Source organism: Heliangelus exortis, chromosome Z, assembly GCF_036169615.1.
Source record: "Heliangelus exortis chromosome Z, bHelExo1.hap1, whole genome shotgun sequence".
Classification (NCBI taxonomy): domain Eukaryota; kingdom Metazoa; phylum Chordata; class Aves; order Apodiformes; family Trochilidae; genus Heliangelus; species Heliangelus exortis.
The window spans coordinates 12,171,198-12,198,201 of record NC_092454.1 but is presented as its reverse complement, the minus strand read 5'-3'; the positions used below and the strand labels follow the sequence as shown (position 1 = coordinate 12,198,201).

The following is a 27,004-nucleotide window of genomic DNA, read 5'->3' as shown; positions in this document are numbered from 1 at the left end:
CAGTTTTTCAGAGGTACTTACCCAGTCTCCTTCCACTGTTGGCCACCTGACAGAAATTCAATATTTTTCTTTTAGTGAATGAAGAGCATAGTCAGAAGCAGCCACTGGGTCAGGATCATATGCAAAAGCTCCTCTTGTGCTTTTGTTTCCTAATTGCTCTTGGAAGGATTTTTCGTACTGGGCTGACGCAGTTGTGTATGTGAATTTCCTGGCAAAGAAGGAAGGTGGCTGTGTCCAAAAGACATTTGAGAGTGTGAATTCACAGCCTTTCCATGTCTAATCAAGGAGTGTAAACCATTAGCCACATGTTCTCCATTTCCATCACATTTTTTCACACTTAAGCAAAAACATGCCAAAGAAAAGGTGCTACATTTTTTAATGCCCCCAAATAGGAACCACGGGAGTCCGTTAAATGCTGTGGTCATTTCCAGCATACAAATCAATTTTCCTTGTGGTGGTGAGGTGGTGAATAATGCCTGGTTTGTTTAAAGGAGTATGACTGATTTTGGATGAAGAATCCTGTCACTTTGGCATTTTTTAGTTTTATTTATTGCACGCAACCATATAAAACCTGGTACTGGTCTCAGTGCCAGGCTTACTAGTGGAAAAGCTGAAAGGACCACATAACTCCTGGTGCAGCAAAGAGGTTCTCCTTCTGCAAGGCATTTGCTGGACTCCTGAAAATAATTTTGAATAACATGGCAGAGAAGGATTTCATCAGTTGGCATCTACTGGCTTTATTTTTTCTTCCATTTTGCCTGTGTCAAGATGAATACATGGAGGTGAGCAGAAGATCTTATAAACCAGTGGCCAAAGTATTGCAAAGTCACCATCAGACTGGCCATAAAGGTTCCAGAAGCAGGGAAATATTGAAACAGCGGAGCCAACTTGTAGAGTGGACTGTTGATAATAGCTCTTCTACAGACCAAAAAGTCCTGAGACCAGAGGTAGATGATGTAGAACTGACTACCTCAGATAGAGTCCAGGTACTCTGAATTAATCTTCTACAGATATCTTTAAAGCTAATGAGATTTTTTTTTTCTTAAGATTATTAATGATACATTTATAAATTATTAATACTAAAGCTGTATATTGGTCTGTATCCTGCTGGGTTGCTTTATAGGGTCTTTTAATGAGCTGGTACAACTAGCTGTGGTTGGGGACACTGGGTTCAAAAGAGACAGCAGCACTTTGTGTTGCTGAAACTGTGATCCTGTGCAATCATATATTCTGAGATACAGTCTCTTAATGATTTTAAGCTATTACTTACTTAATATATTAAAATTATTCTGTTTACTCATTTGGATGTGATTTATGGAGGTATTTGGAAATATTCAAGTAGCAGAGAGTAACTTTACTTGAAAATTATGTACATAAATTATATTCTTTTCAGCTTGAGAAAAACATAATGAAATTCTGAATGTTCAAAATTTATTCTAAGGAATCTCTTGGAAAAAAAGAACAAGTTATAATGTAATGAGTAGATTTAATAATATACCTCAAGGATAGTTTCAAAGGAAAGAAGACTCAGAATGAAACTAAATCATCTGTAGGACCTCTGTTTTACACTGAGAATCTTCTTATGCCTTTTGCATGGATTTTAGATATTATGGTCATTAGCTCACAGCAAAGAGAAAATGGCATAATGTGATTATACATAAAATATTGCAATCCAGATTTAAAAGGAAAAATATGAAGGGCAGAAGAAGCTTTTGCTAGCACTAGGCAAAACAAAAATCCACTCAGATGAAATTCTTATTGATTGATGTTTTTTTAGAAACAACAAGAATGTGAGTGTATTGTTCCTCTTTCTGATACAAATGTTTCAGTTCTGTATAGTTCACCCTTCAACATTTGTTTTAAAAAACTCTTTTAGATCAAACTACGATATTTTGAATTCCAAAAATTATGGGCATGCAGACAAGTGTTCAATAGTAACGTAAACCAAGATAAGCAGAAAGGGGATTTGATTTTAATCCTGTCCCAGGCTTGAAGAACTGAAACACTTCCAAGTATGAAAACAGATTTAATACACCACCGTATTTCCTGTATTTAAATTTTATATGCTTTGCAGTTCATATTTCTTGGGCAGAAGTTATATGTTCCTCCAGTGCACTCAGCAAAATAGATATATAACTCTAGGTATGTTAAAATGCACTTGCAGGATATAAACAGTAAAACTGTCAGTTATAGGATGAGACGGCAACTGTGCGTGTGCCTCCTCACTGTAAAGAGAATAATTCTGCACACTATAGACCATTTATAATTGCTACTTAAAGAAGATTCCCCTTTACCTCAACATTATTTCAGACAATGCAGGGAATAACAGAAAATGACAAATATTTTTTAGGAGTCAAACATTCTCAGAGAACGTTTCACTGTTAGGGGCACAGGTGTCTCATCAAAAAATTTAATGCAACATGCTTGGAGTTCTATGCTGGGGGAAGAGGCTGTGACATTAAAACTGAGCCCAGTGAGTCTGAGTCCATCTGATGGCAGTCATTTACCTGCCAGATCCTCTCCAAGCAGCATTTGCCAGGGAAATGATGCAATTTTTGGCTTGTGGGAAAAAAATGAAATAGAGCAGTAGCAGATGCATGTCAGGGATAATCCATCACAGAGTGGCTGATGAAATAGGTATTTTCCATCTCTAGCCTCCAGGGATTTCCAGGCAGAGGAGGAACAAAGCTGGCACAGACAAGTTCTAGTTCATGTCCAACCTCTCTCTTCCCCTTGAAGTCTCTGAATGTTGTTTCATCCTTGAATCTCTAATCCATTGGTTACTTTAGCTCTGGCTGCAGAATTTCATCCTCTTGCTAAAGCATTTTAACAATCCCATTTCTTGTTGCATGGAAGAGTGACAATAGAGCAGATCTTTGCTGCACTGGGTATAAGGCCAGTTTCCACACTGCTGGAACTTATGTAAAATAGAATGTGCATTTCTCAAGCACAAGAACTCTTAGTGACTGGGGAGAGCCATGACAAACACATTTTTCCTTTTCAGGTTTCTCTCTGAAAACCTTCAGGTACACTTCAACCTATTCGTGTTTTGCCCTGATTTTTGGCAATTTTAGTTTGTTTAATTCTTTGCTAGAGAAGGGACATGTATGGCCTTAGTGCCCACAGAGTTATGTCAGAACAGGAGCCAAAAATGGTGTATGTACATTACTCATCTTCTGCATTGTCTTAAACAATATAACAGAAACCCATAAAATTATTCAGGAAGCAAAAAAGGCTGTGTCTCCAATTGTGATTTGTTTACAGCTCTAAGTTAAGGTCATTTATTCTGTAGACTACCTGTTGCCTAGAACTGCCTCCCACACACTACATCATAGGAAAGCACAGCAAATAGCCTCAGAAACATTTCCAGTTTCTATCTGTATTAGGATATCAATATGCCTGATATATTTCACAACCTCCTAAATCATATTCATCTTCTGAGAGCAATGACAAAGTTTCAATGCTCATCAAAATTTATGTGCAAATGGATGCAAAGTGTACCTTTGGCAAGTAGGTTGTAATTAAACTGTGTCCCATTTAAGTGTAATTTTACTTCAGGAACAGGTTTTTCTTTTAAATGTACTCTTCATGAAGTTCTCTGGTTCTATATATTAAAAAAGTATCCTGAGTATTCACCGTTCTTGGCAGCTGACTGTGAACATTTTTTTCCTCCTAGTCAAAGGACCATTGAAGATAGTAAGTCAGTTCTACTTCATGACTTTCATAAGTGGAACTGCTCTCATACTACCAGGCTGGCAGGACTTGTCTCATTTCACACGTAATAACCTGCTTATCCTTTTGAGAGGCAAATGCCACTTAGCATTTTGTTATGACCAGCACTAGTATCTATTTTATCATAACACAGTTGATAAGATAATAATGTTGCTCAGGATTTCAGTGCACTGGGTAAAAAAAATCAAATATTCAATGCACATCTTACATGCAGTCCAGTTTGCTTCATTCATACCATACCTTACCAATCCACAATTCTGTCTTCAGGTATTTACATGCTGGTATAACTTATTTGCTTTTGGTAGGTGTGTATATAGTTTGTCTTCTCATTTAACATGAATATAAAGCACTATCAGAAAAAAAGCTGAAGATTTTTTTTAATCTCTGTGCAACACTCAACATCACCAATTCAGGTGGTGAAAAATGTTTGTGTAGTTGCAGTCCTCTTGTGCTTGGCTCCCCTTCAAGGATTGGAAATGAACCCAAAGCACGGTTACTTCTCTCATATAAGAAAGCTCTAACCATCATGTCCAGTGATTGTCAGTTATGGTCCTTCTAACAACCGGGAGAGAAAAAGTAGAGAGAAAAGTACAAACAGGTCATCCAGGAGCAGGCAGACCAACAGGCAGAACTGTTTTTTTCTCATAAAATATAGATGTTACCCAAAAATAAGGTAAAAAGCATAGTATTGATCAAAACCCCATAAATAGGAAGCCCTTCTGCCCATTGGCAAGTCTTAACTTACCAACAACTTTTTTAAATACGAAGCATATTTGTTGAGCTGTCAGGTCAGCCTTTATTTCTATGATAGCTTCACCATTGGCTGTTCCAGCTGGAGAGGGTATGTGTCTGTCCCACTGTAGGACTTGCAGTATTTTGGTGGCATGAAAGGCATTGTCCTTTATCCATAAACTCCAAGGCCTCTTGAAATAAATGAATTCTGGAGGTGTGCTTGATATTGTTCAAAACACATAGAGAAAGGTTTAACGTACTTTGAGGGCAGGAATACAGCAAATCTGTACGTTCATTTGGCAGCTCCCATCCCACCAAAGGCTCTTTTGCTGTCACTAAGCCAATAATTCTGCACTAGGCAGGTAATTTGATTATAAGGATGAGGAGAAAGAAAGACAGACAAGTAGTAGAATTATTAGAGAAAAGTTGAAGTTGGACTGGTGTAACCTTCCTTCTTAGAAATTTAAGAACTTCAGGTCTGCAACACACGATAACTGCAAAGAGTTGTAGAAAAAGAAAAAAAAGAAAAAGGAAAAAGAAAAAAAGAACAAACAAGCCAACAAAAAAACTAACAAACAAAAAATGAAAAAAACCCACAAGCATAGAAGGAGAAATTAATAGGAGGCAGAGAAATAAAAAAAAAATCAAACCCTGTACCTATCAGCTAACTCATCAGAAGGTTTGTAATTGCTAGATTATCCTAACAGCCTGGTTATGAAATTCAGCTAAGACTGAATAACACCTCATTAGTATAAACTGGGGAAAGAAAACAACAGAAGCAAACTATTACCAAATTATTATTGCAGCATATGAGTTGTGTATACAAAACTCATTAGTTTATTTATGTTAGTTTCAGCATATAAACAGGTTTTCATGGTGCTATACCCACAACTACAAACAATCAAATCAACATAACACCAAATGCTGTGGTGAGTTCAAATTTTTGTCATATATCTTGGCACTTTTTTATGTTCTCCCAGCTTTAGCAGCCTGTAAATATGTAAGTTTGGGGCCATGAACAGGACCATGCTGCACAGACATTTTTCAACATCTCCTCCAGTCAGTTCAACACAGTTTTTTTGTTTGGTTTTTTAGTGGAGAAAAATTTATTGCTGAAGGTTAAATAAAATCCCTTGTGTCCTGCCACTCATTGTATGTAGGCTTTTTTGTCAAGAAGGGTCACCTGAAATGTGGGGTCAGTGAAAAACAGCATAGGAACCTAACTGAACTCTTAATCTAGCTTTCATTATTTGGTATTATTTTATTTTCAAAACCCTTATTGCTGGACAGGACAAACTGGTTTTTTTTTAATATTCATATAGTTCTTAGAACACTTGAAAAGCTATTCTGTTAAATCTTCCAAAAATAACATCTCCAGGGACAACCCAAGTATGGGAGATTTTAGCCCGGATGAGAAGTGTTTTGAAAACTTAACAAATATGTAAACAGAAGCAAATCCCCTCATAATGAAGACCCTGTAACAGACATGTGTATGACTGATGTCCTCCATGAATGAGTTACTTAAAGCTTATTTTTGTGCACTTAGCCCCCACAGACTGGACCACAGAATCCAGACTGTAGTTCCTGCTGCCGTGGTGACTTTGGACTCCGACTCTATCAAGGTCCCCCAGGACCTCCTGGGCCCCCTGGGATGCCAGGTAAAGATGAACTCTCGTTGATTTTTCATCTACTCTAACATAGGCTATTCTATGAAATACCAGAGAATGGTCTGTACACCAGTTCTTGGGGACAGATAAAGAAAAATGTTTTTCAATAATTTCTGGAAAGACAGAGATTTTCAGTTAGATTCTAAAGTCTTTTCCATGGAAAGTGTTTTTTTTATTAAAATTCAGCTTTCACAAATTCATACTGAATGTAATAGTATTGCATTTTTAAGGCAGATTGGTCTCTCTTCTTAAAGTAGCATGAATCTCCTATTGAAGCTGGAAGAACTTGTTGCTTGCAATTGATTATTGTGATCACCTTTGAATACCCAGCTATACTATTGTGTATTCAGGACCTTTTTTTTTTTTTCTTTTTTCAACCAGAATACTTTTAGCCAATATTTTACAGAGACACACATGCTTCTACTCTCTTAGAAAGTTTTTTAGAAAGTTTTTTTCTTTCTTCTTGTCTTCCGTAACAAAAAGTATACTCCACCCACGCCCTCATTTAAAATGCACATGAAACAGGATATAGAAGAAAAGGGAATACTTTGATCTGGTAATTGGCAAGGGAAAAAAAGCATGAGAGAGAAAAAGATAGTTGTATGTTGGTGTACATTTGTCACAGCAGCTACCTTCAAGGGTTTGAAAATCACTGCTCCTTAACCAGATGTACAATGTAATTACACATGTCACCTACTTACAAATTTGTCTCATCTTCAAAAGCTAAATCTCCTGTTATCACAATAAAAATGCTATTTTATAATCTTTTTATCTCACAAATGTACCGACAGCAACAGACATGACAGATAATGGTACATGTACAGTAACAGTTAAATTTGGCAGTTACGAATTTAAATCCAAGTGACTGGAGGCTTCCAAGAACTCACTTCTGTTGGCAAAATATTGAAATAGATTTTTACTTTGACATATTTTGGTTATTAGGTAAAATAAAGTCACAGGCATATTTGGTACTGTCCTGATGAAAGCTACTTATACATCAATGCTTTATAAAAATACTGTTGACCACTCCAGAAGTAAGAGAAATCAAATGGTGAAGCCTCTTGTACAGAAATATTGCATTACATATTAATAAATTGTTGGCTTCTTAGAAGTGGGACACAATTTTGCATTAGGGCCAATCTTTCAAGGCTGTGGTGGACATATGGAGACAGCCCATCCCCATCTTTGCCCTTTTCACAGATGAGGATGCATCTCAGTCACACCTTCTTGTAACCAACAGAAATGTTCTGCACCCTGGAATTTCTCAGTTTCCTTCATCTGATGCATTTCAGATCACTGTGCCTGTAAGGGGCACAGCAGCAGCTTTTTTTCCCTTGATTGAATCAAATGCTGCTCGCAGACTTCTATTCTGAACTGGTAGAGAAGTAATTCTGGCTTTACATGAAGGATCATCTTTGTTATTTTTAGGAATTTTTGATTTCTCTATCAAAACAAAAATTTGCTTATTTCCTTCCACCATTTATATTCCATGTTCAAAGCATTTTTTCCTCAATACAGAAAATTGGAAGAACCATTTAATTATTAGATTTGATCTCTAACACCACCAATGTTTTCACAAATTCATAACCAGCTTGACTAATTAGAGAACATGCAGAGTGGCATAAATTTCTAATTTCAATTCAGAATTTCCTGAGTAATTAATTGAAAGCTCATGCTTTTGCTTCAGGTAGACATAATAATTGCCTAGGTATTCCAGGCAACTTTAAAATTTTGGCAATTGCATAGATGTTTGCTCAGTAATTTCCTCAGTAAACATGAGGAAGTAAGTAATGCTACAGATGCAGCAATATGTTCTTATAACGACCCTTTTTACAAGAAGACATCTGAGCAAATCTTCACTGTAAAAATTTTGTCTTTCTTTAAATCTAGGAACAACATGCAATCAATCAACCTCTTCAAGCTAACCATCACCCTGAGGAAGCACACTCTCCCATTTTGGGCACAGATGGGTCATTTAGATAATCTAAGGCTACAGCCATTCATCATAGACATGTTTCAAACACAGCAAAAGGTTATTCAAAAGTATTTTATCCTATCCTAATTAGCTTAAAATTTCAGGAAACAAGCTTTTACACAAACGTAAAAGTAAGACTGTTTATGCAGGCTACCTGGTATGTGTCAATATCCCTCTTCTCAAGCCTCATGTCTACTGAGGTTTGTCCTTGCACACCTCTACCCAGAAATGCAATGGCCTGAGACATGAGCAGTTTACACAATGGCAACAAAGCATGAAGGTTTACTCTTAATCATCAGTCTATATCCTTCTGGAAACTTCACCTCCAGTTTAACTGCAGAGCTTCTTCTTATCCCTTGCACCTTAGTCTGGGTTTGACAGTACTGAAAAGTCCCTGTGTTGCAAATTGGTGGAAAAAAGACCCTGGCACAGTTACATATTAAAATACATGAAATTATTTAACTTAATAAGAAAGCTTTGTTGTCTTTGGTTTTGTTTATGTTTTTCCTTAAGGAAATCATGGAAACAATGGTAATAATGGAGCAACTGGTCAGGAAGGAGCCAAAGGTGAGAAAGGAGACAAAGGAGACATGGGACCAAGGGGAGAGCGTGGCCATCATGGACCCAAAGGAGAGAAGGGCTACCCTGGGATTCCCCCAGAGCTACAGGTACAAAATCTTCAGCTTGTGTTGGCTGTAGCACTCCTCAGGTTACAGTTTTCTTCTCTGGAAAACAGCACCTAAATCCTCTAAGATAATAAGAAGCAAATCCCCTCATAAATTAATCCAGTGAGACAGATATATAGCCCCTGTCTTGACTGACAAATGTGTTCTGTCAGATCTTCCTGGAAAAGAAAGACATCACTGCTCAATCTTTCTTTAGAGTAATAATGCAGCCAAGAAATGGACAGAAAGAAACATAGATGGTTCCCTTTTAGGGTATAAGGGCAGTATCATTAAAAGTGAATAGTGGAGACTATAATTGTTTTATCAAGCTGTGTTTCATATATATCTACACTTCCTGTGGCATTTGACAAGAGTAAAGGGATCATGGAGGCCCATGCTTCAAAAGTCAGTCAGGCTTTGTGAGGTTCGCAGAAGCATATGTATTCACCTCCTTAAAGTATGGGATCAAAAACTGAGCACAGGCGGCAGTCCCTTGGTTTTGAAAAATAGCCCTCAGTGGCTATCTGTGGGTTTATATGTCTAGATACCTTAAATATGTTGAGAAGTACATAGCTTCTGCCTAGGAATGAACTACCCAAAAGCCAGACGAGCATTAGAACATGCTTAAGCGGGTTAAAGCCCTAGTGGGTGAAGGTGGGATGGGATATATTTATTCGGGCTCAACACTTTGTTGGCTTAGTCCCATAGCTTTTGTATTAGAACATTTTCATGTCCCGGAATCTGGCAGAGGGCAGAGAGCTTATGTGTGTGTATATACCTATATAAATGTGTATTTATGTGGGTCAATTATGCCTGTGTGTGTATATGTGAGTGTGTATATATATATATATTTCATACAGATATGTTGTCTTTTTGTCCTGTTCTTAAGGCAATAAAAAGTAAATGGGACCTGGATAATTAGGACCCTTGCTTGCTGTCGCAAAAGGGATTTAAAAGAGTTGTCAACACTATGTACTACAGTTTATCAATATTTGAGCAGTTCATCTGCAATAGCAGGAGGCTTGATTATCTCTTTGATGTAAGCACAGCTAAGGTGCTAAAGGCAAAGTGTGGGTGCATGGAAAGCCTTCCAGATATATCCCTCCTGGTCTCCTGATGCTACTGTGGAGGGGGCTTCAGTATGTCAGACCAGCCATCCCAGGGTTGGGGAATCCTAAAGCACTTCAGGCAGCAGTAAGTGCATTTGGGAGGGGAAATGATTGCAGTCAGATTCAGTTCCAGAGACCCTTCATGTGAGGGAGCAACCTAAGCTCCCATTACAATTACTGAGGATCTATTAGGTAACTCAGCTTAATCTAAGTCACTGTTGCTTTTGGGAAGGTGGGACTTTAGACACCACAGGGCATACAGATCTCCAGAAAATATAAGGGAATTTTCATCCTCCCTCACACATACACACTCTAAGGGAAGTGGTTTAGCCTTGATCTGACTCTTACCTGCACAAACCAGTCTCACCCCAGAAGGGGCAAAGTGGGATACAGCACCCAGGAAAAACACACAAAACCAAATCCCATTTCCAGACATTCTGACTGTAGGGAAAACTGAAGCTCTGATCTATTTACAGATCTATACTTTTTAATTGAAGGATAATATTTCCCAATAATGCTCACTCATATATGTTTTATATACTCATAAAAGGCATGCAAATGAAAAGAAAACAACAATACAACCAGTGTGTGCAGTGTAGGAAAATGGCTTTGGATTTCTGGGTGTTCCGTGTTTGAATTCTCCACCCAAGGTTTCATGAAGACACGATAATCACACAGAATAAAATTCACAATGAAAATAGATTGCAAAATTACTGGACTTTTGTAATAAAGCAGAATTATTTTAATGTTCTTAAAGTATTAACTAGAATTAATATTATAGCTGAAAATCTTAACGTATATTTGTTGTGACTACGTTCAATCTAAGTCCTTCTGCAATATTAAAATGAGCTATCAATATTTTTTGTTACGTAGAAATAGTGGTAGCAATTTAATCAAAAACAGAAAAATGAAAGAGAATAAATAATAGAAGCTTATATTGCAACACCTGTTTCCAACTGAAATCATAGAACCATAGAATGGCTTAGGTTGGGAGGGACCTCCAAATCTCCCTGCCATGGGCAGGAATGCCTCTCATCTAGACAAGGTTGCTCAAGTCCTCATGCAGCCTGGCCTTGAACATTTCCAGGGAGGGGACAGCTACAACTTCTGCAGGCAATCTGTTCCAGAGTCTCACCACCACATACTGAAGAACCTCTTCCTAATATCCAGTCTAAACCTATTCTTCTTCACTTTAAAACCATTTTCCTTACCCTGTCACTGGACATTCTCATGAGAGGTCCCTCTCCAGCCCTCCTGTAGGTCCCCTTCAAGTGCTGGAATGCAGATATAAGGTCCCCTTGGAGCCTTCTCTTCTTCAGGCTGAACAGTCCCAGCTCCCTCTCAGCAGAGGTGCTCCAGCCCCTGGATCATCTCTGTGGCCCTCCTCTGGACTCGTTCCAACAGATCTATGTTCTCATGATGGAGACACCAGAACTGGATGCAGTATTCAATGTGGAATCTCACAAGTGCAGAGTGGAGGGGGAAAATTACCTCTCTTGATCTGATGGCCACACTCCTCTTGATGCATCCTAGATGTTTGGCCTTCTGAGATGTATTAGTGCACTGACAGCTCATGTTGAGCTTCTTGTCAGCCAGCACCCCCAACTTTTTCTCTTCGGGATTATTCTCAACCCACTCTGTATCCAAAATTCCATCACTATTTTTAACAAATGTTTTTAAAAGTTCTATAAACAGTATAGCATAAAATATCTTGTTAACATCATGATAGAGAATTTTAGAGTGGAGGTAGATAGAGGAGAAAATGCTTTTGAATACAACATTATTTTAAGTACAGTTTTATTTTTAAAGTCTTGGTGTGTTCATGTTGGTCGCTATTTCAAAATGAGACCTAGGGAAAAAAGGCATCTTTTTCAACTCTTCTGATTAGCCCAAGAAAAGAGAATGTGAAGTGTAATTTAGACAAAAAGCAATACATTCCATGAAGATACCATTGAAACTGCTTTCTTTTAACACATGATGAACTTTAATGTAAACCTTTAATGTAAACCTGGCTGAGAAGCAAGAAGGTAACGATTTTGCTGTCACAGAAAATGTATACATGCAGGGATAAGAAAAACCAGCCCAAGCTTTCAGCTCACATCTTGAGCTCCTCAGATGTGTTAACAGATGGCTAATGATTTCCATTGTTGAACTGGGACTTGGATTTGATTTTGCCTGTTTTGGTTCTGTTCTCATTTAGGTCTGAAATCAGAACAAGTTTGGATTTTTGTTCTTTTGTTTGGTTGGTTTTGTTTTGTTTTCATTTGGTTTTTTCTAGTATAGATGGAATCTCATGAAAAACGTCATTTTTGCAAGAGGCAGTGACAACTGTAATCAAACACTTCTCATCTAAGAAGTTAAGAGACAGAGATAAAATTCCAAGTTACTGTGTGACTTTAGTGCATTCAGATTCAGCAATTCTGCTGGTATTCAATTTACTGACAGTGACATGGAGGATTCACAGACCCACACAGGCTGGCAGAGCCATTCCCCAGCATCTTGCTGAGGATAATTTGAACTGCCCAACATGGGGAGGTTTTGACTGCTTCCTATGGAACATTTTCCATGGTCAGTATGTCTCACCAGAAGAAGTGTAACATCAAGTCAAAGTTTTCACTTTCGTATTTTTTTCTTTTGTTATCAACCACTCCCTGTTGTGACTGAGGGTACAAAGCAGCTGGTAAGAGAGAAAAAACCCTGAAGACTGAGTCCCAGCAATTGCACTTCTAGAGGGCCTCTAATAAAAATGCTGAACATATCTCTAGAGGCAGTTTGCAAGAAACACTGATGTGTATGGATTTTACTGAGCATTATTTATTTCATAAATCCATCTAAAAGCAATATCCAGTCAAAATGCATCGGGTAATATATAAAAATTAATTAAATCCCTCTTGTCAGAAACACCAACCATTTCAAAGCCAGTTTTATGTTGAATCATCCTAGAGAGACCTAAAAGTCAATAAAATCCTAAGCTAAGTTCCTGACTTGCAAACCTTTGCCTGTATACTTTCTTTTACAGTCATGAATAGGCCAACTGACTGTGAAAAGCCTTTTCCTTCTCCAGTTTCATTCACTGGGAGTTTTGTTACTGGAGTATCATGGCCTTGGAGAAGGCCCTAGAAGAACATCTCTGTCAGGAAAATCAACACACCACAAATACAGAAAAAAATTCTGTAGCTGATTCCTCTGCACTTGTGCACTTTGTGAATAAGTAAGTAACTGAGTAAGAACTGTGGTTTTGCAGGTGGCATTCATGGCTTCCATGGCTACTCACTTCAGCAACCAGAACAGTGGGATCATCTTCAGTAGTGTTGAAACCAACGTTGGGAATTTTTTTGATGTCATGACTGGGAGATTTGGTGCTCCTGTGAATGGTGAGTGTTTGCAGAATAACGTAACACAATTCAAGGAGCTATGGGGAGAAGTATGGTCCATAATAATGAGAAACTAGTTAAATGCCTTTGGACATGGCTCTGATGGGACTCACTCTGCGTAGTGCTTGCTACCTACTTTGAGGAAAATTACACTGGAAAATGAGGAAGCCAAGAGAAGGCTTGTCAGCCAGTGAGGTTAGTGTTGGCATAAGGGCAGGAGAAAGAGGAATGGCCAAAGCTTGGGAGGGAGCAGAACTATCCATGTTGAGACCTTTTACCCTCCAGACACTATGACAGTAACCGTGTCCTTGCTGTTGCAGCAGCAGTTTCACAGATACCTCCTCCACCTCCTGCCTCAAGTCACACTCTTTGTGACCATGTCATGTGACCATATCCCATGTGTCAGGTCAGTTTTAAGCTGGCCTGCAACAAATGTGTGGGTGGAAATGAGGCATTGCAGTTTTTGCTGAGCTACTTTGCAGATGCATCATCCCCCATCTACACAGCTTTGGTGCAGGAAGAACAAGAGGAGATGAAGGAGTCAGGGCCGTAACCAAAAACATATAGAATCATAGAGTGGCTGGGTTTGGAAGAGACCTTAACAGATCATTCCTCAACAGATCAGACCTCAACAGATCATTCAATCCCCCTGCCATGGACAGGGACACCTGCCATTAGACAAGGTTGCTCAAAGAACCATCCATCCTGGAATTTCCAGGGATGGGGCACTGCAGCTTCCCTAGTAACTGTGCCACTGTGTCACCATCCACACAGTGAAGAATTTCTTCCTAATGTCTAACATAAATCTGCCCTCTTCCAATTTAAAGCCATTACCCATTGTCCTATCACTTCATGCCCTTGTATAAAGGCCCTCCCCACCTTTCCTGTAGCTCTTTCACAGAATCACAGAATCATTGGAGTTGGAAGGGACCTCTAGTCATTGGAATTGGACTAGATCATCTAGTCCAACTCTGCTGATAAAGCAAGATTGCCTAGAACACATTAGGCAGGATTTCATCCAGGTGGATTTTGAATATCTCCAGAGAGGGAAACTCTCTGGGCAGCCTGTTCCAGTGCTTGTCATCCTCACAAAAAGGTTTTTTCTTATGTGTATACAGAACTGTCTGTGTTCCAGCTTGTGTCTATTGCCCCTTGTCCTGTCACTGGGCATTACTGAAAGAGTCTGACTCCAGATTAAAGACTACCTTCAGGTATTTAAAAGTTGCTGTGAGGTCTCCCTGGAGTTTTTTCTTCTCCAGGCTGACCAGCCTCATCTCTCTCAATCTATCTTCATAGGAGAGGTGCTCCAGCCTTTTGATCATCTTCATGGGCCTCCTATAGTCTTTCTCACATAGCTCCATATCCTTCTTTTGTTGGTGGCTCCAGAAATGAACTCAGTACTCCAGGGGGGGGCTCACAAAAGTGGAGCAGAGCCAGAGATTTAACTCCCTCAACCTGATGGCTACACTTCTTTTGATGCAGCTCAGGATATGACTTTCTGGGCACATAAATCTAAGCAAAGCCTGAAACTGACTTCCTCCACTTGGTCTTCTCCTTTTTTTTTGGCCACTGATTTTCTCACAGATGTGGGAAATTATATTAAATTAAATCAAAGTCAGGTAGTCCAAGTTTTCTGTAGCACATCTTACTGATACTTAAGAGAGGATGTCCTCACAGTTGCTTCCTTTGGAAGCTAATGTATATGTGGACATCAATAAAATTTGACCCACAATGATTTTAAGGATTCTGATACAGATTCCAAGCTCCCAGTGCAGGTTCAATGCTACAGGCTTATTGTTCAGGAATCAGGATCTTGTTTTCCTTTCTGGATTATTCTTGTAGGGCTTATGACATATAGCATTGTTGTACTGCTAACATTCTTTGCAGCATTCAGACAAAAAAAAAGATAAAAAGGAAGAGGGTCACGGTAAGAGTGTGTTGTGAAAGAAGGGAAAGAAGAGGCTACATCTGCATTGTTCAGGTATGACCAGATGAGCAGCAGTGGGTGCTGCTGAAACCCTGGGTGACATGCTGTCAGTCCACCTGGAGGCTGCTTTTTTTGGGAGTGGCAGGAGCAAAAAGGTAAAGAAAAACAGTGAGACATGGCTTAGTCTCCTGAGAATTCCCCGTACAGTGACAAGGGATGAGAGGTCCTGCCAGGTTCAAATGCAATTTTTGGCTGAACCATGCCATATGCAGAATAAAAATTAATCAGACTTTGGCCCACTATAAGCAAAAGCAAAATAACCACTGACAACTGGAAGGTAATTGTGATCTGACACTATGTTTTCTAAGCAAGAAGCACAAGTCTGTAGCATGATTATCTCTCCCTATGAAGTAAACACTTGTATTTGGCAATCTTTTCAGGGGTATATTTCTTCACCTTCAATATGATGAAACACGAAGATGTGGAGGAAGTATATGTGTACCTAATGCATAATGGTAATACAGTTTTCAGCCTATATAGGTAAGTGAAGGGCTAGGCCATCTGAATTCACAGGTTTGCACAGATGTGGTGGCTTCTTCACAATTTCAAGATGAAATTGTTCATTTTTTTAAGAAATTCCGTAGGGTTAAATGAAAGAAAAACTACTGTATTTTGCCTTCATCAGCTTTCAAGTTTAGGTCACACCTGCCACAGATTTTGGATCTAAAATTCAGATCATAAGTTCCTCAGAGGTCAGGAAATAGCACAGCAAGTCAGAGATGATGCCTAGTGGTAACATGCTGTCATTCTGCTAGTAGGTATCTTAAATCCTCATTTTACCTGTCAGACTAGTAGCAGTCTTGCTAAAGATTAGGGGAGACCAATTTACTTGAGGGGTGGAGAGCATTTACAGTGCAGCAGTAAGGATGCGTAAGAAGAAAAGGTCCTTTATTTACTGGCTTTGTTACCATTAGAACTCTGGGAATAAACATTTCCTGAATTCTCTGTGTTGGAAGATCACTGGGATTCAATCCAAGTTTATCAGACTCTATAAGGACCAGGTCAAGGCTTGTACCCAGATGTACACCTGGAAAAAACATTTGCAAAAACCCATTATTTCTTTAATACGAGCCAGGGGTTTCACACCAAATCAAGCTTCTCTCCTGAACCTTAATAAACCTAATTACAACAAAAGATTAGATTGATAACACTGGATTTTAGACACTTAGATGATATCAGGTGGTTCTAAACTTTCAAGGTTTCTTCAACAGCCCATACATGAAGCACCATCAAAGACTGCTTCATTCGCAGTAGATCTTTCCTGCAAAAGAAAAAGCACTCTTTTTTTTTTTGTGCCCTGAAGCATAAATTTCAGAAAATACAACGGGTGTGGGAAAGGGGAACCAACATTCACACAAAGCCAGCAGGAGGCTAGCTCACATCAAATGTACCCACGTTCCAAAGAAAGGCCTCAGGAGCTGCCCGTCTCTGGCCACAGCCTGTGCCTGAAACACAGGAGCTCAACCCTCATTTAAAACTAGCTGGGATAAATCCAAATGAAAAAGAGCATCATGGGGAAATCTGTACTGTTGTGATGAATAAGTAGAGATCTACTTCAAACAACATATTTTTTCCTGCTCCCTGGGCAAATTTACTTAAGTTAAAATTCCATAATTTCAGAAAGGAATGCAATTAGTTGACGTGTAAAATTATGCTAGGAGATCAAATTCAGAAAGATGCCAACATTTCCTCATAAAGCTGAAAAAATGTCGGCAAGCTTTTCAATGAAGTTTTGCTCAGGATAACAATGTGTTTTCTTGGGTTTTATTAAAAGTTGTTTGCTTGTTCATTGATGAGAAACAAAAAACTGACTTGTTAAAATATTCATCCTTAGCTATGAATCAAAAGGGAAAGCAGACACTTCAGGAAACAGTGCAGTGCTAAAACTCGCCAAAGGAGATGAAGTTTGGCTGCGGATGGGGAATGGAGCCCTCCATGGGGACCATCAGCGCTTCTCTACCTTTGCTGGGTTTCTTCTTTTTGAAACCAAATAAAAAAAGAAACAACCCAATAGATGTTTATCTGAGGAAACTTCATTCTGAAACCGGTATTTTTCTATGTACTGTGGAACAGCATTACAACATCGAAAGATCAAGAAGGCTTGTTTTGATGCAATACGTTGCTATTTTTTTTATCAAAGACGAGGTAGATATATTGTTTTAGTTTTATAGTTTTGGGTAAGACCTATTGTCATCTGGGTTGCATCCAGCAAATTGTTAAATAAGGCTATTGCTCTCTTTTCCAAAATAGCTGAAAAAAAAAAAGAAAGTGAGTTTAAATAATCCAGAGGTCATTTTGCACAGTAAAGTCAGATTTGTCTTTACATATACTTTACTTAAGCATATGTCAGGAACTGAGCAATTAATTCATGCTCTTCTGTACATTTATTCAATTATTGTTACACATTCGTGTCAGTTTGCATCATGGTAACAAGCCTGAATGGATTATACGTAGGCTCAGCTGAGACTAGGTTTAAGGAAGTTTTTACTGGAATAGAATGAACTTTACAAATAGAAGAAAAAAAATGTGAAAATAAAAATATCAAGGATGAAGGCTTATTGCATTCCCATCTCAAGCCTCTGAAGATGTATCTGGTGTTATTTTTTCATAGATTTTTCTAGTACTTATTTCTGCTCACTCTCTCACTCTTAAAAAAAAAACAAAACAAAACAAAACAAAACAAAACAAAACAAAAAAAAAAAAAAAAAAAAAAAAAAAAAAAAAAAAAAAAGAGTGATAATAATTCTTGCCTTAGCAGCAGCTTGAAGCAAAGGTAGTTTATCTTGGAGTTTAGAGGGGATAAGACAGGGTAATGTTTCTTCCTGGCCTTCAAATTGCTAAAATCTGATGTAACTGAATGCAAGGTATCAAAGCAGAGGCATATATATGCTGAAGAAATTAGGATATGCCAACAGCACAAAGAGAGAAACATACGCTCTGTAGAGTCTGGACCTTATTTAGAAGGATGTACTTTTTAATGTTGCATATTTACCTAACAGTGAAGTTGTTGATACAGTTTTCCTACCAGCCTTCCAAGAACCAGGGTTTCAGGAAAAGACACTGCAGCCTGGCACAGCAGCAGCTAACCCAGTTCAATATTTAACTGGAGAAAGTAAATGCTGGTTGGCTCAGAAGTTCTGGTCACAGTAAACTAGGCCATTCTTCAGCATTTATATTTGCCACCAGCCTTTCAAAATTTGGGTACCTGAAATTCTGTCTTGCTATTTTATTTTAATTAAATCAACATCAAATATACTGACAACACTGGAGCCTGAATATATCTTCTGCACATTATTGTTTTCAACACCCAAGCTAATGAAATATAAATTACATTTTAACAGACATTATGTTTTAACCAGACATTACCTGCCATTTATATCTAACAAGCAGGTTGGGTTAGAAAAACATTTATTTGAAATTATTTTATATTGGATAAAGATGGTAGTAGAAAAAAAAAAGGAAGTATGCCGTATGAATTTTTATGTCCTTGTACGTGTTCCTAGTGTATGTGAACTGCATCTCACTAATAAAAAATGCATGTTGATACTTGATGACTATGATTTGTGATTTTCAAGCTTTATCCATCAACCACTGAAAATATTAGCTTTAATGAACTGTTGACTGAAGAGTTTTATTGTTTATTTAGGAACTTGAGTCAGCTTTTCAAAACATGAGATCATTTCATTTTATAAAATTCTGGCATGTCTACAAACTGAAACCCACCTACCATGTAATGAGATAATGTTATTGTTTTGGAGTAAGTGCACAAGCTGTTTAACATAAACAGAATAATGAGCTAAAGTTCACAGTAGGAAAAAATATTGAAAAAAGTATGTTTTGTCTGTTAAGTGTGTTTGCTTACTTTGTAACACATACATTTATCCAATAAAGTTTAATAGTCGTAAAAGTGTAATGGTTTGTTCATATCTATATTCACCAAGGACATTTTGCTACTGAATAGGAGAAAGCCAGCATTAAGGGTCAAAATACTTTTATTTTACATGTGTGCATGTATATATATGTACACATATATATATATATATATATACACGCACACACACATATAAAATTTAAATCCCTAAGGTTTCCTTTGGGGACCTAATTTTCCTTTATGGCAAAGCCATTTTAATCCATTTTGGTCAGAAGAAAGTCCTTAGAAATTACAACAAATACACTTGTTTTAAACTCCTTTACTTTATCTCTTGTCATGATATAAAAGAAGACAAAGTTCTGCCTTTCTCATTTGATGCTGTTTTTACAAGTTTTTTGCAATTTGCTCTGCTAACTGCTCAGAAAGCAACTAAGACAAACGCTTTTGACAAACAGCATCATGGTTTCAGTTCCAAGCCTCTTAAAACTAAGAGGCTTTTTTTACATCATGCTGAAACTTCCTAGTTCTTTTTCAAGTCTCTGCAGTCTTCTTTTCTGCAATCTCTGTTGACTGAGTGTTGTACTACTTTACAAATTAACTGTCAACATACTTACTACTTTCAGAACTCATCCAAGATGGAGTGGCTGATGTAAAAAACTATGTGTCTATGTGTCCATTCATGTTCCTCAAAAATATCAATTTTATATTTAGTAAGTCATGTGGAATGTGGAATGTAAAATTAGTCATCTTTCCAATGCTGCTGCTAATTGAGAGCTTCCTCAGCAGATGCATAACATCCAATGTATTCTTGTCAGACTTTTGTCCTCTGCTAGAAAATAGGGGGTATCTTGCAATTCATGTTAAAAGTGAGAAACCTTCTGAAAACTCAAGTGCTGCAATTTTGAGTATACCTACTGCCTTCCTGTCTTTGCTGAGATGAGTCTGTATCTCCCTGACTCACCCTGTGAGCTCCTGGTCCTTACCAAAACTTGACCAGACCTGCAAGCCTCTTCCTGCCACAAAGCTGTGGTTTGGTAGACAACATTCTGCCCCTGTGGCAAAGCTGGCATCCTAACAGGAGAAAACACTGCCTCGCACAGAGACAAGCTGCGCACTGCTCTCTGTGAAAAAACAGCCCCTGCTCTTAGTCCTCCTTTCCCCCTGAGAGCCATGGACCATTGTCCCTCACTGTGACACCTTTGCAAGGCAGCAGCTCTCATCTAAAGTTGTAGGAGACTGCATTTTATAAAACAGGGCTACTTGTCACTTGAGAGAATCTGGATGGACCCCCTTGGCAGGGGTAAAACACAATTCCTGCGTGAGAGGAATGTGAACTAGTATGAAACCTAACTGAAAGAAAATGTCTTAGGTCTGGGTCTCAATTTCTCAAGCAGTGTTTAAAGGCAGCAGAAAGCAGCTCAGTTTAGTTAGAAATCCTTGAGAGAAAAATTAGTCAGTGATCTTAGTTTCAGAGGCCAGTCCATGGCCTGAGGGGCACTGAGTTGATTCTGAGGAAGCAATTTGGGCTGACAAATTTGCAGCCTCAAACCCACTGCAAACCTTGTAAGCCAAACAAAGGACTTTAAATAAAGTATTTTTGTAAAGGAAAAAAAATAAGGAAGACTCCACTTCAAAATATTTCATCTTCCCCATAGCATTTTGCATTGACTTTGCTACATTGCACCCTACTGTTTTCTGAAGCAGTTTTAAATAAAAGTGATTTTAAATTAAAACTGTTTTTTCTCCTACTTAGCTTGCATTATTAAAATGATGATCTGTGCTCAGAACCAAAAAAAATTTCACCAGGACAAAACATGCAGGGAGTTGCTAAGTGGTGTGTCAAAAGTCTCAGAGTTCTTCATTCTAGTGAATCAGTAGCAAAACTTCTCTATTTTGCAGTTGTCCCTGCTTCACTAACCAAACAAAATAAAAACTGACAGTAATCAATTCAGATTTTAAAATCTGAATTAACAAAAAGAACTGTGCAAAGCAATGCTTCAGGCTGGGTGTCATATTCAGATGCCAGTGAAGAAACACAGAAACTCTGCAAATGTTCTTTATAAACTAAAAGGACTCAGTACAATGTGCATTTCTTAGTACAATCAGGCTCCTCCCCTGCATCAAATGGTGTCATCTCCTTTAGTCTTTGGGCCAAACCACACAGTCCTGGCAGGATTTAAGGCATCTGCTGGGTCATCTTCATTTTCATTATCAAATTGTTTCCTTGAGGCAATTAAGCAGCACAGGAGTAGCAGTAGACAACAGAAATACTTCCCATATCTTATCCCCCTGCTCTCTACTTAAAATTGATGCCAGAGTCTATTTTCTGGCCCAGAATTACAGTCTATGTTAGTGCTAACTAAACTCTCTCAGGCTCCATAACAGGGAACTGTCTGGTTCCAAAATTGTTGGGACTGATGGCTTGTCCTAACTTTCAATTAGTAATCAAGAAAAGTTGGGGAGACAGCTTCTTGTCATGGGCTAAAGGCAGTCTCAGGATCGCTCTGCTAACATGGTTATATATCCCATCAATTTTAGTATCACAACACTACAATCCATCAATTCATATAATGATAGAATCATTAGGTTTGGAAAAGACCTGTAAGATCATTAACCATCAACCCAGCACCACCATGCCAACTAAACCATGTCCTGAAGTGCCACTTCCAATACTACTACTACTTCTTCTATGGCTACTGTTGTCACTACTACTTCCCAGATGTGGAGATTTCTGTTGCTGTTTAATTCACTATTAGTGGTGTGTACCTAATCCATCAGAACCTTGCAGGCTGCAGAAAGACTGCTAATAGGTGTGGGATGAGACTGCAATGGATTCTAAACATTGTAAATTTCTCCCATCAAAAGTGACTGGATGAATCACTCTTTTCTGATACTAGATTGATTAAATCAGCACCCAGATTTTGGCACGAAGATTGTAAAGATGACAGGGGGAAAGGCTCAGCGTTGCATAAAATAAGGCAGGGCATTCTCCATGAACGTATTCATAGAATAATGAAATCCACATGGTACAAGGTTTTATTAAACAAGGAGACTTCTTGTGTTCTGGAGAAAAATGGCATAAATGAAGTTTTATCCTTCCGCTTTTCTGAAAACAATCCAGCAGATATAAAAAAAATCCACACGCAACCCACAGTGTTTTAAAAGAATCACATTGTAACAGCAGGAATGGAACTATCCATATTAAAATGATGTTTGACAGCTTTTGTTTTCTATGAGAATGTTGCACAATATATTCTTCGCATCATATAATCACATGCTGCTTTTCAGTCTCATCCAGCAGCAATTATATGATGCTCCCTGAAAGAGGCATGAGCCATATATCAGACTGTGGTAACACAAGAAGAATATAGAACCACCTAATTCAGTAACTTCATGAAAACACATGGCAAACGATGGAATGGTACTACAGAAAACAGAGCATACTAATACATATGTTAAAAGTCCTGGTCTGCAGCTGAAAGTGGTGGATGATCTCTTGATCTTCTTTTAAACTAGAAAATAGTAGAAGTATGATTGTTTGGATCAAATCTTTCAGATAGTGCATCACATCTGATGAAAACTTCCTTCCTTCCAAGACTACCTGCTTCTCAGAATAACCTGCTTTTACTTTTCAAATTATGAAGGCACATATAACAAAGAACACCAATTAGGTATGCCATAGCTAACATGCAAATCAATGGCTTATGGGCAAGGTGATGGAAACAGCTCATAAATAAAAAGGCTTATCAATCCATAACACTAGCAATGCAAGAAAAAATGTCTTTAAAGAATGTTGTGGACAGCATTATCCAGCAGGAATGGCTTCCTGATTTTAAGTTAGGGCAGGATAGCCAAGTGGCAGTATAAGTTGTGCTCAGCACATGGCTAAAGCTCAGTATCCAGGCAAATAAAATCTGTGAATAAACCTGCTCTAGAGTTTCCAGTCCCTGCAACAGTGGTTAATAATAAACTTGCAGGAAAACATTTATTTTCTACTGATCAGCCAATATAATTATTAGCTATAGAAAGCAACTTGTAAGTTCTTCATCTAATTAATGAAAGCACAGTACTACCACAAGTTGTAACTCAAAGGAAATACAAGATGAGGATTTTGGTTCAGATACAAGGATAAAGGTCCAAAGTACAGAAATCACTATCACAGGCATCAGTAGTTTCTCCTCCTACTTGAACAGAATAACAGTAGCCAAATTTCTGACTCTGTGAAAGTTAATGGCAAAACTTGTTCACTGCAGCAAGGCCGGACCATCACCCCAGTGAACTGACTGGACTAAACAACACACAAACAGTAGACTGAGGCAGCTTATACAATTATTTTCAGTGGATGAGACTGATTTTTAACTTCTAAATATAAATTTGTCATCTCAAACAGACAGAGACAGATTCCAAAGCACCATGAACTCACAGATACTTTAGAGGGATGTCTCAGTCTCAGGATAGATTTATTTTGGGGCTTTTTGCTGGTGTGTGGTAGGATGTACATTTAAAAGAGCAAGCAATAATATGCAAATTCACACTCACAGAGAAGCAGAGCAATACACAAAAGCAAAAAGATGCTCCAAGCTAAAGAACCTATTGAAATTCCAGAGAATAAGCTGCTGCATTTGGCAAGCAAATTGCACAAGGAGCAGTGTGTCACAACAGCACACAATATGTAGTTAGAAATGTGGAGTATCACCTATGCTACCTTTGTGGACATCGACACATGCTATGAATGGAGTACAGCTTCTATTCGAGTGTGGCATAAATGCAGGCTTCAGGTTAAAGCACTCATGCTTGGAAGTTTTCATAAACTTGGAACACATTAATACCACCATAAATTTCATTTAAATCTTTAATGTTCTCAATTTCAGATACAGCTGAATTGACTAAAGAAGTTTCACACTAAGGAGCGACTTACTACTTGCAAGAAGGGGCAAGGAAAACATTCATTCTGTACTGGACATGGGTGGAAATATAGTTATCAAAGATGAGGAAAAGGCTGAGGTATCTAACACCTTCTTTACCTCAGTTTTCAACAGAAAGACAGGTTATCATGAGGACAGATGGCTTCTAGAGCTTAAAGAAGGTGATAAGAATCTAAACAACACCCCTGTAATATTGAAGGACACAGTCAGTGACCTGTTGAGCTGCTTGGATCCCCACAAGTCTATGAGACCGGATGGGATCCACCCAAGGGTGATGAGAGAGCTGGCAGAAGAGCTCGCCAAGCCTCTCTCTATCATCTACCAACAGTCCTGGCTCACTGGGGACATCCCAGATGATTGGAAGTTGGCGAATGTCACGCCAATCCACAAAAAGGGCCGGAAGGAGGACCCAGGAAACTACAGGCCTGTCAGCCTGACCTCAGTGCCTGGCAGGGTTATGGAACAGATCCTCCTCAGTGCAATCACACAGCACCTGCAGGATGGGCAAGGGATCAGACCCAGCCAGCATGGGTTTAGAAAGGGAAGGTCCTGCCTGACCAACCTGATCTCCTTTTATGATCGGGTGACCCGCCTGGTGGATGAGGGGAAGGCTGTGGATGCGGTCTACCTGGACTTCAGCAAAGCCTTTGACACCGTCCCCCACAGCATTCTCCTGAAAAAGCTGTCTGCCCACAGCTTGGACAGGAGCACCCTGTGCTGGGTTAAGAACTGCCTGGAAGGCCGGGCCCAGAGAGTGGTGCTGAACGGGGCTGCATCCAGTTGGCGGCCACTCACCAGTGGTGTCCCCCAGGGATCAGTGTTGGGCCCAGTACTGTTTAATATCTTTATCGATGACTTAGATGAAGGGATTGAGTCCACCATCAGCAAATTCGCAGACGACACCAAGCTGGGAGGAAGTGTGGACCAGCCGGAAGGCAGGAGGGCTCTGCAGAGGGACCTGGACAGACTGAAGAGCTGGGCTGATTCCAATGGGATGAGGTTCAACACGGCCAAGTGCCAGGTCCTGCACTTTGGCCACAACAACCCCATGGGGAGCTCCAGGCTGGGCACAGAGGGGCTGAGAGCAGCCAGGCAGAAAGGGACCTCGGAGTCTGGATTGACAAGAAGCTGAACATGAGCCAGCAGTGTGCCCAGGTGGCCAAGAAGGCCAATGGCATCCTGGCCTGTATCAGGAACAGCGTGGCCAGCAGGTCCAAGGAAGTGATTCTGCCCCTGTACTCAGCGCTGGTGAGGCCACACCTCGAGTACTGTGTTCAGTTCTGGGCCCCTCAGTTTAGGAAGGATATCGAGGTCCTGGAGCAGGTCCAAAGGAGGGCAACCTGGCTGGTGAAGGGACTCGAGCACAGGCCCTATGAAGAGAGGCTGAGAGAGCTGGGGCTGTTCAGCCTGAAGAAGAGGAGGCTCAGGGGAGACCTCATCACTCTCTACAACTACCTGAAAGGAGGTTGTAGCCAGGCGGGAGTTGGTCTCTTTTCCCAGACAACTTTCAACAAGACAAGAGGACACAGTCTTAAGTTGTGCCAGGGGAGATCTAGGTTAGATATTAGAAAGAATTTCTTTATGGAGAGGGTGATCAGGCAATGGAATGGACTGCCCGGTGAGGTGGTAGATTCTCCGTCCCTGGAGACATTTAAAAAGAGGCTGGATGGGGCACTCAGTGCCATGGTCTAGCAACCGCACCGGTGGGTCAAGGGTTGGACTTGATGATCTCTGAGGTCCCTTCCAACCTGGCTAATTCTATGATTCTATGATTCTATGATTTTTGGGCAATTGTAATTATCATGATTTGAAATATTGCAACAGATGTAAGCAGCTCTCGCTTTTTCATTTATCAACATTTATCAATCAATCATTTATTATTAACTCTTTATCTCTTTAACTATGTATGACTCTTTAACTATGTATAACTATGTATAACTTTAACTACGTATCTCTTTAACTATGTATAAAAATGGACTACATTTTGAACAATATACATGTGAAAGGAGAGAATCAAGGCTTTGTTAGGAGCTATAACTTAACATTCCTGCCTCAGTATTATTCTAAAGGATTGAGACGTAAAAATAATTGTAAACAACAAATCTGGTACAAACTGTCAAAGCCTGGCATGCTCTGTTGCAAGCCTGTATTGCAGAAGTGCCTGTACCTCTGTGAGATATGTTGATACAATACACAGTACATATAGTTTCATTTTCCTAAACACTGACTGGGCAATACAAATAGTGCAGCACAGGAATTATGTGTTTCACAGACAACAACCCACCAGCATAATTCAATGAAACTCAGAAAGTGCTCTGACAAGAAATAAAACAACTGAGTGTCCTGCCACCCACACTGAGGCTTTAATCTCAAAACCATCTCCTTTCCTTACTCTCTGCATTGCCTCTGCAATAACTGCTGAGTATGAATGAAGCATGTTTAATGGTATTACATAGATAATCACTGAACAGTTTTTAATGCAAATCCATGCTAGGGGGTGGCTTCTAACACGTATTTTCTACTGGCCAACTTGCTGCTTTAGGAGAGTTTGCTGGAATCAGATCTTTAGCCTCATCTCTCGGTTAATTAGAGTATCTGTTTCTCTGTCATGACTGTTTTTCAAAGTGGATTTAACCTTCATAACATGCTACTCTTCCCTCTCTGAAAATGAAATAATTCAATAAGGTCCTGACTTGAATGCTTCTGACACAGAGTACTCATTGTAATGGTGGATGCCAACATAAAAATCAGGCGCAAAGGCATGCTCAGTTAAGCCACAGCAAAATCCAGACATTATGCAGTGTGTGATCATGATGTTATGTGGATGTGATAAATTCAACAGCATCAGGTAAATGAATGAAGGCAACACAACAGAAATTGCCTGTTCCTATTCAATACAAACTCCAAGATTTAAAGGTGAGAGGGGAAAAATGAGTGAAAATCATCTGAAGAAATGCAGTCTCCCGG

General features: G+C 39.2%; 1 protein-coding gene across 2 annotated transcripts; it reads left to right on the top strand.

Annotated features, from left to right (window-relative positions):
* Positions 1-592: 592 nt before the first annotated feature.
* On the top strand, positions 593-17,398 carry C1QTNF3 (C1q and TNF related 3). Of its 2 annotated transcripts, none has more exons than XM_071731079.1 (6): positions 593-782; positions 6,011-6,122; positions 8,620-8,774; positions 13,125-13,254; positions 15,622-15,721; positions 17,076-17,382. In XM_071731079.1, exons 1-6 carry the CDS (start codon positions 699-701, stop codon positions 17,233-17,235), a joined length of 741 nt encoding a protein of 246 aa, XP_071587180.1. In that variant the 5' UTR covers positions 593-698; the 3' UTR covers positions 17,236-17,382. The 2 variants fall into 2 exon arrangements, with proteins under 2 accessions (XP_071587180.1, XP_071587179.1); XM_071731078.1 differs by having other exon boundaries at positions 610-986; positions 17,076-17,398.
* Positions 17,399-27,004: the final 9,606 nt, after the last annotated feature.

Excerpts from the sequence above, each read along its gene's own strand:
- C1QTNF3 (XM_071731078.1), top strand. The coding sequence starts at position 699 with ATGGCAGAGAAGGATTTCATCAGTTGGCATCTACTGGCTTTATTTTTT. Across the intron at positions 987-6,010 it reads CTACCTCAGATAGAGTCCAG|CCCCCACAGACTGGACCACA; the intron begins GTACTCTGAATT and ends TTGTGCACTTAG. Across the intron at positions 8,775-13,124 it reads GGATTCCCCCAGAGCTACAG|GTGGCATTCATGGCTTCCAT; the intron begins GTACAAAATCTT and ends GTGGTTTTGCAG.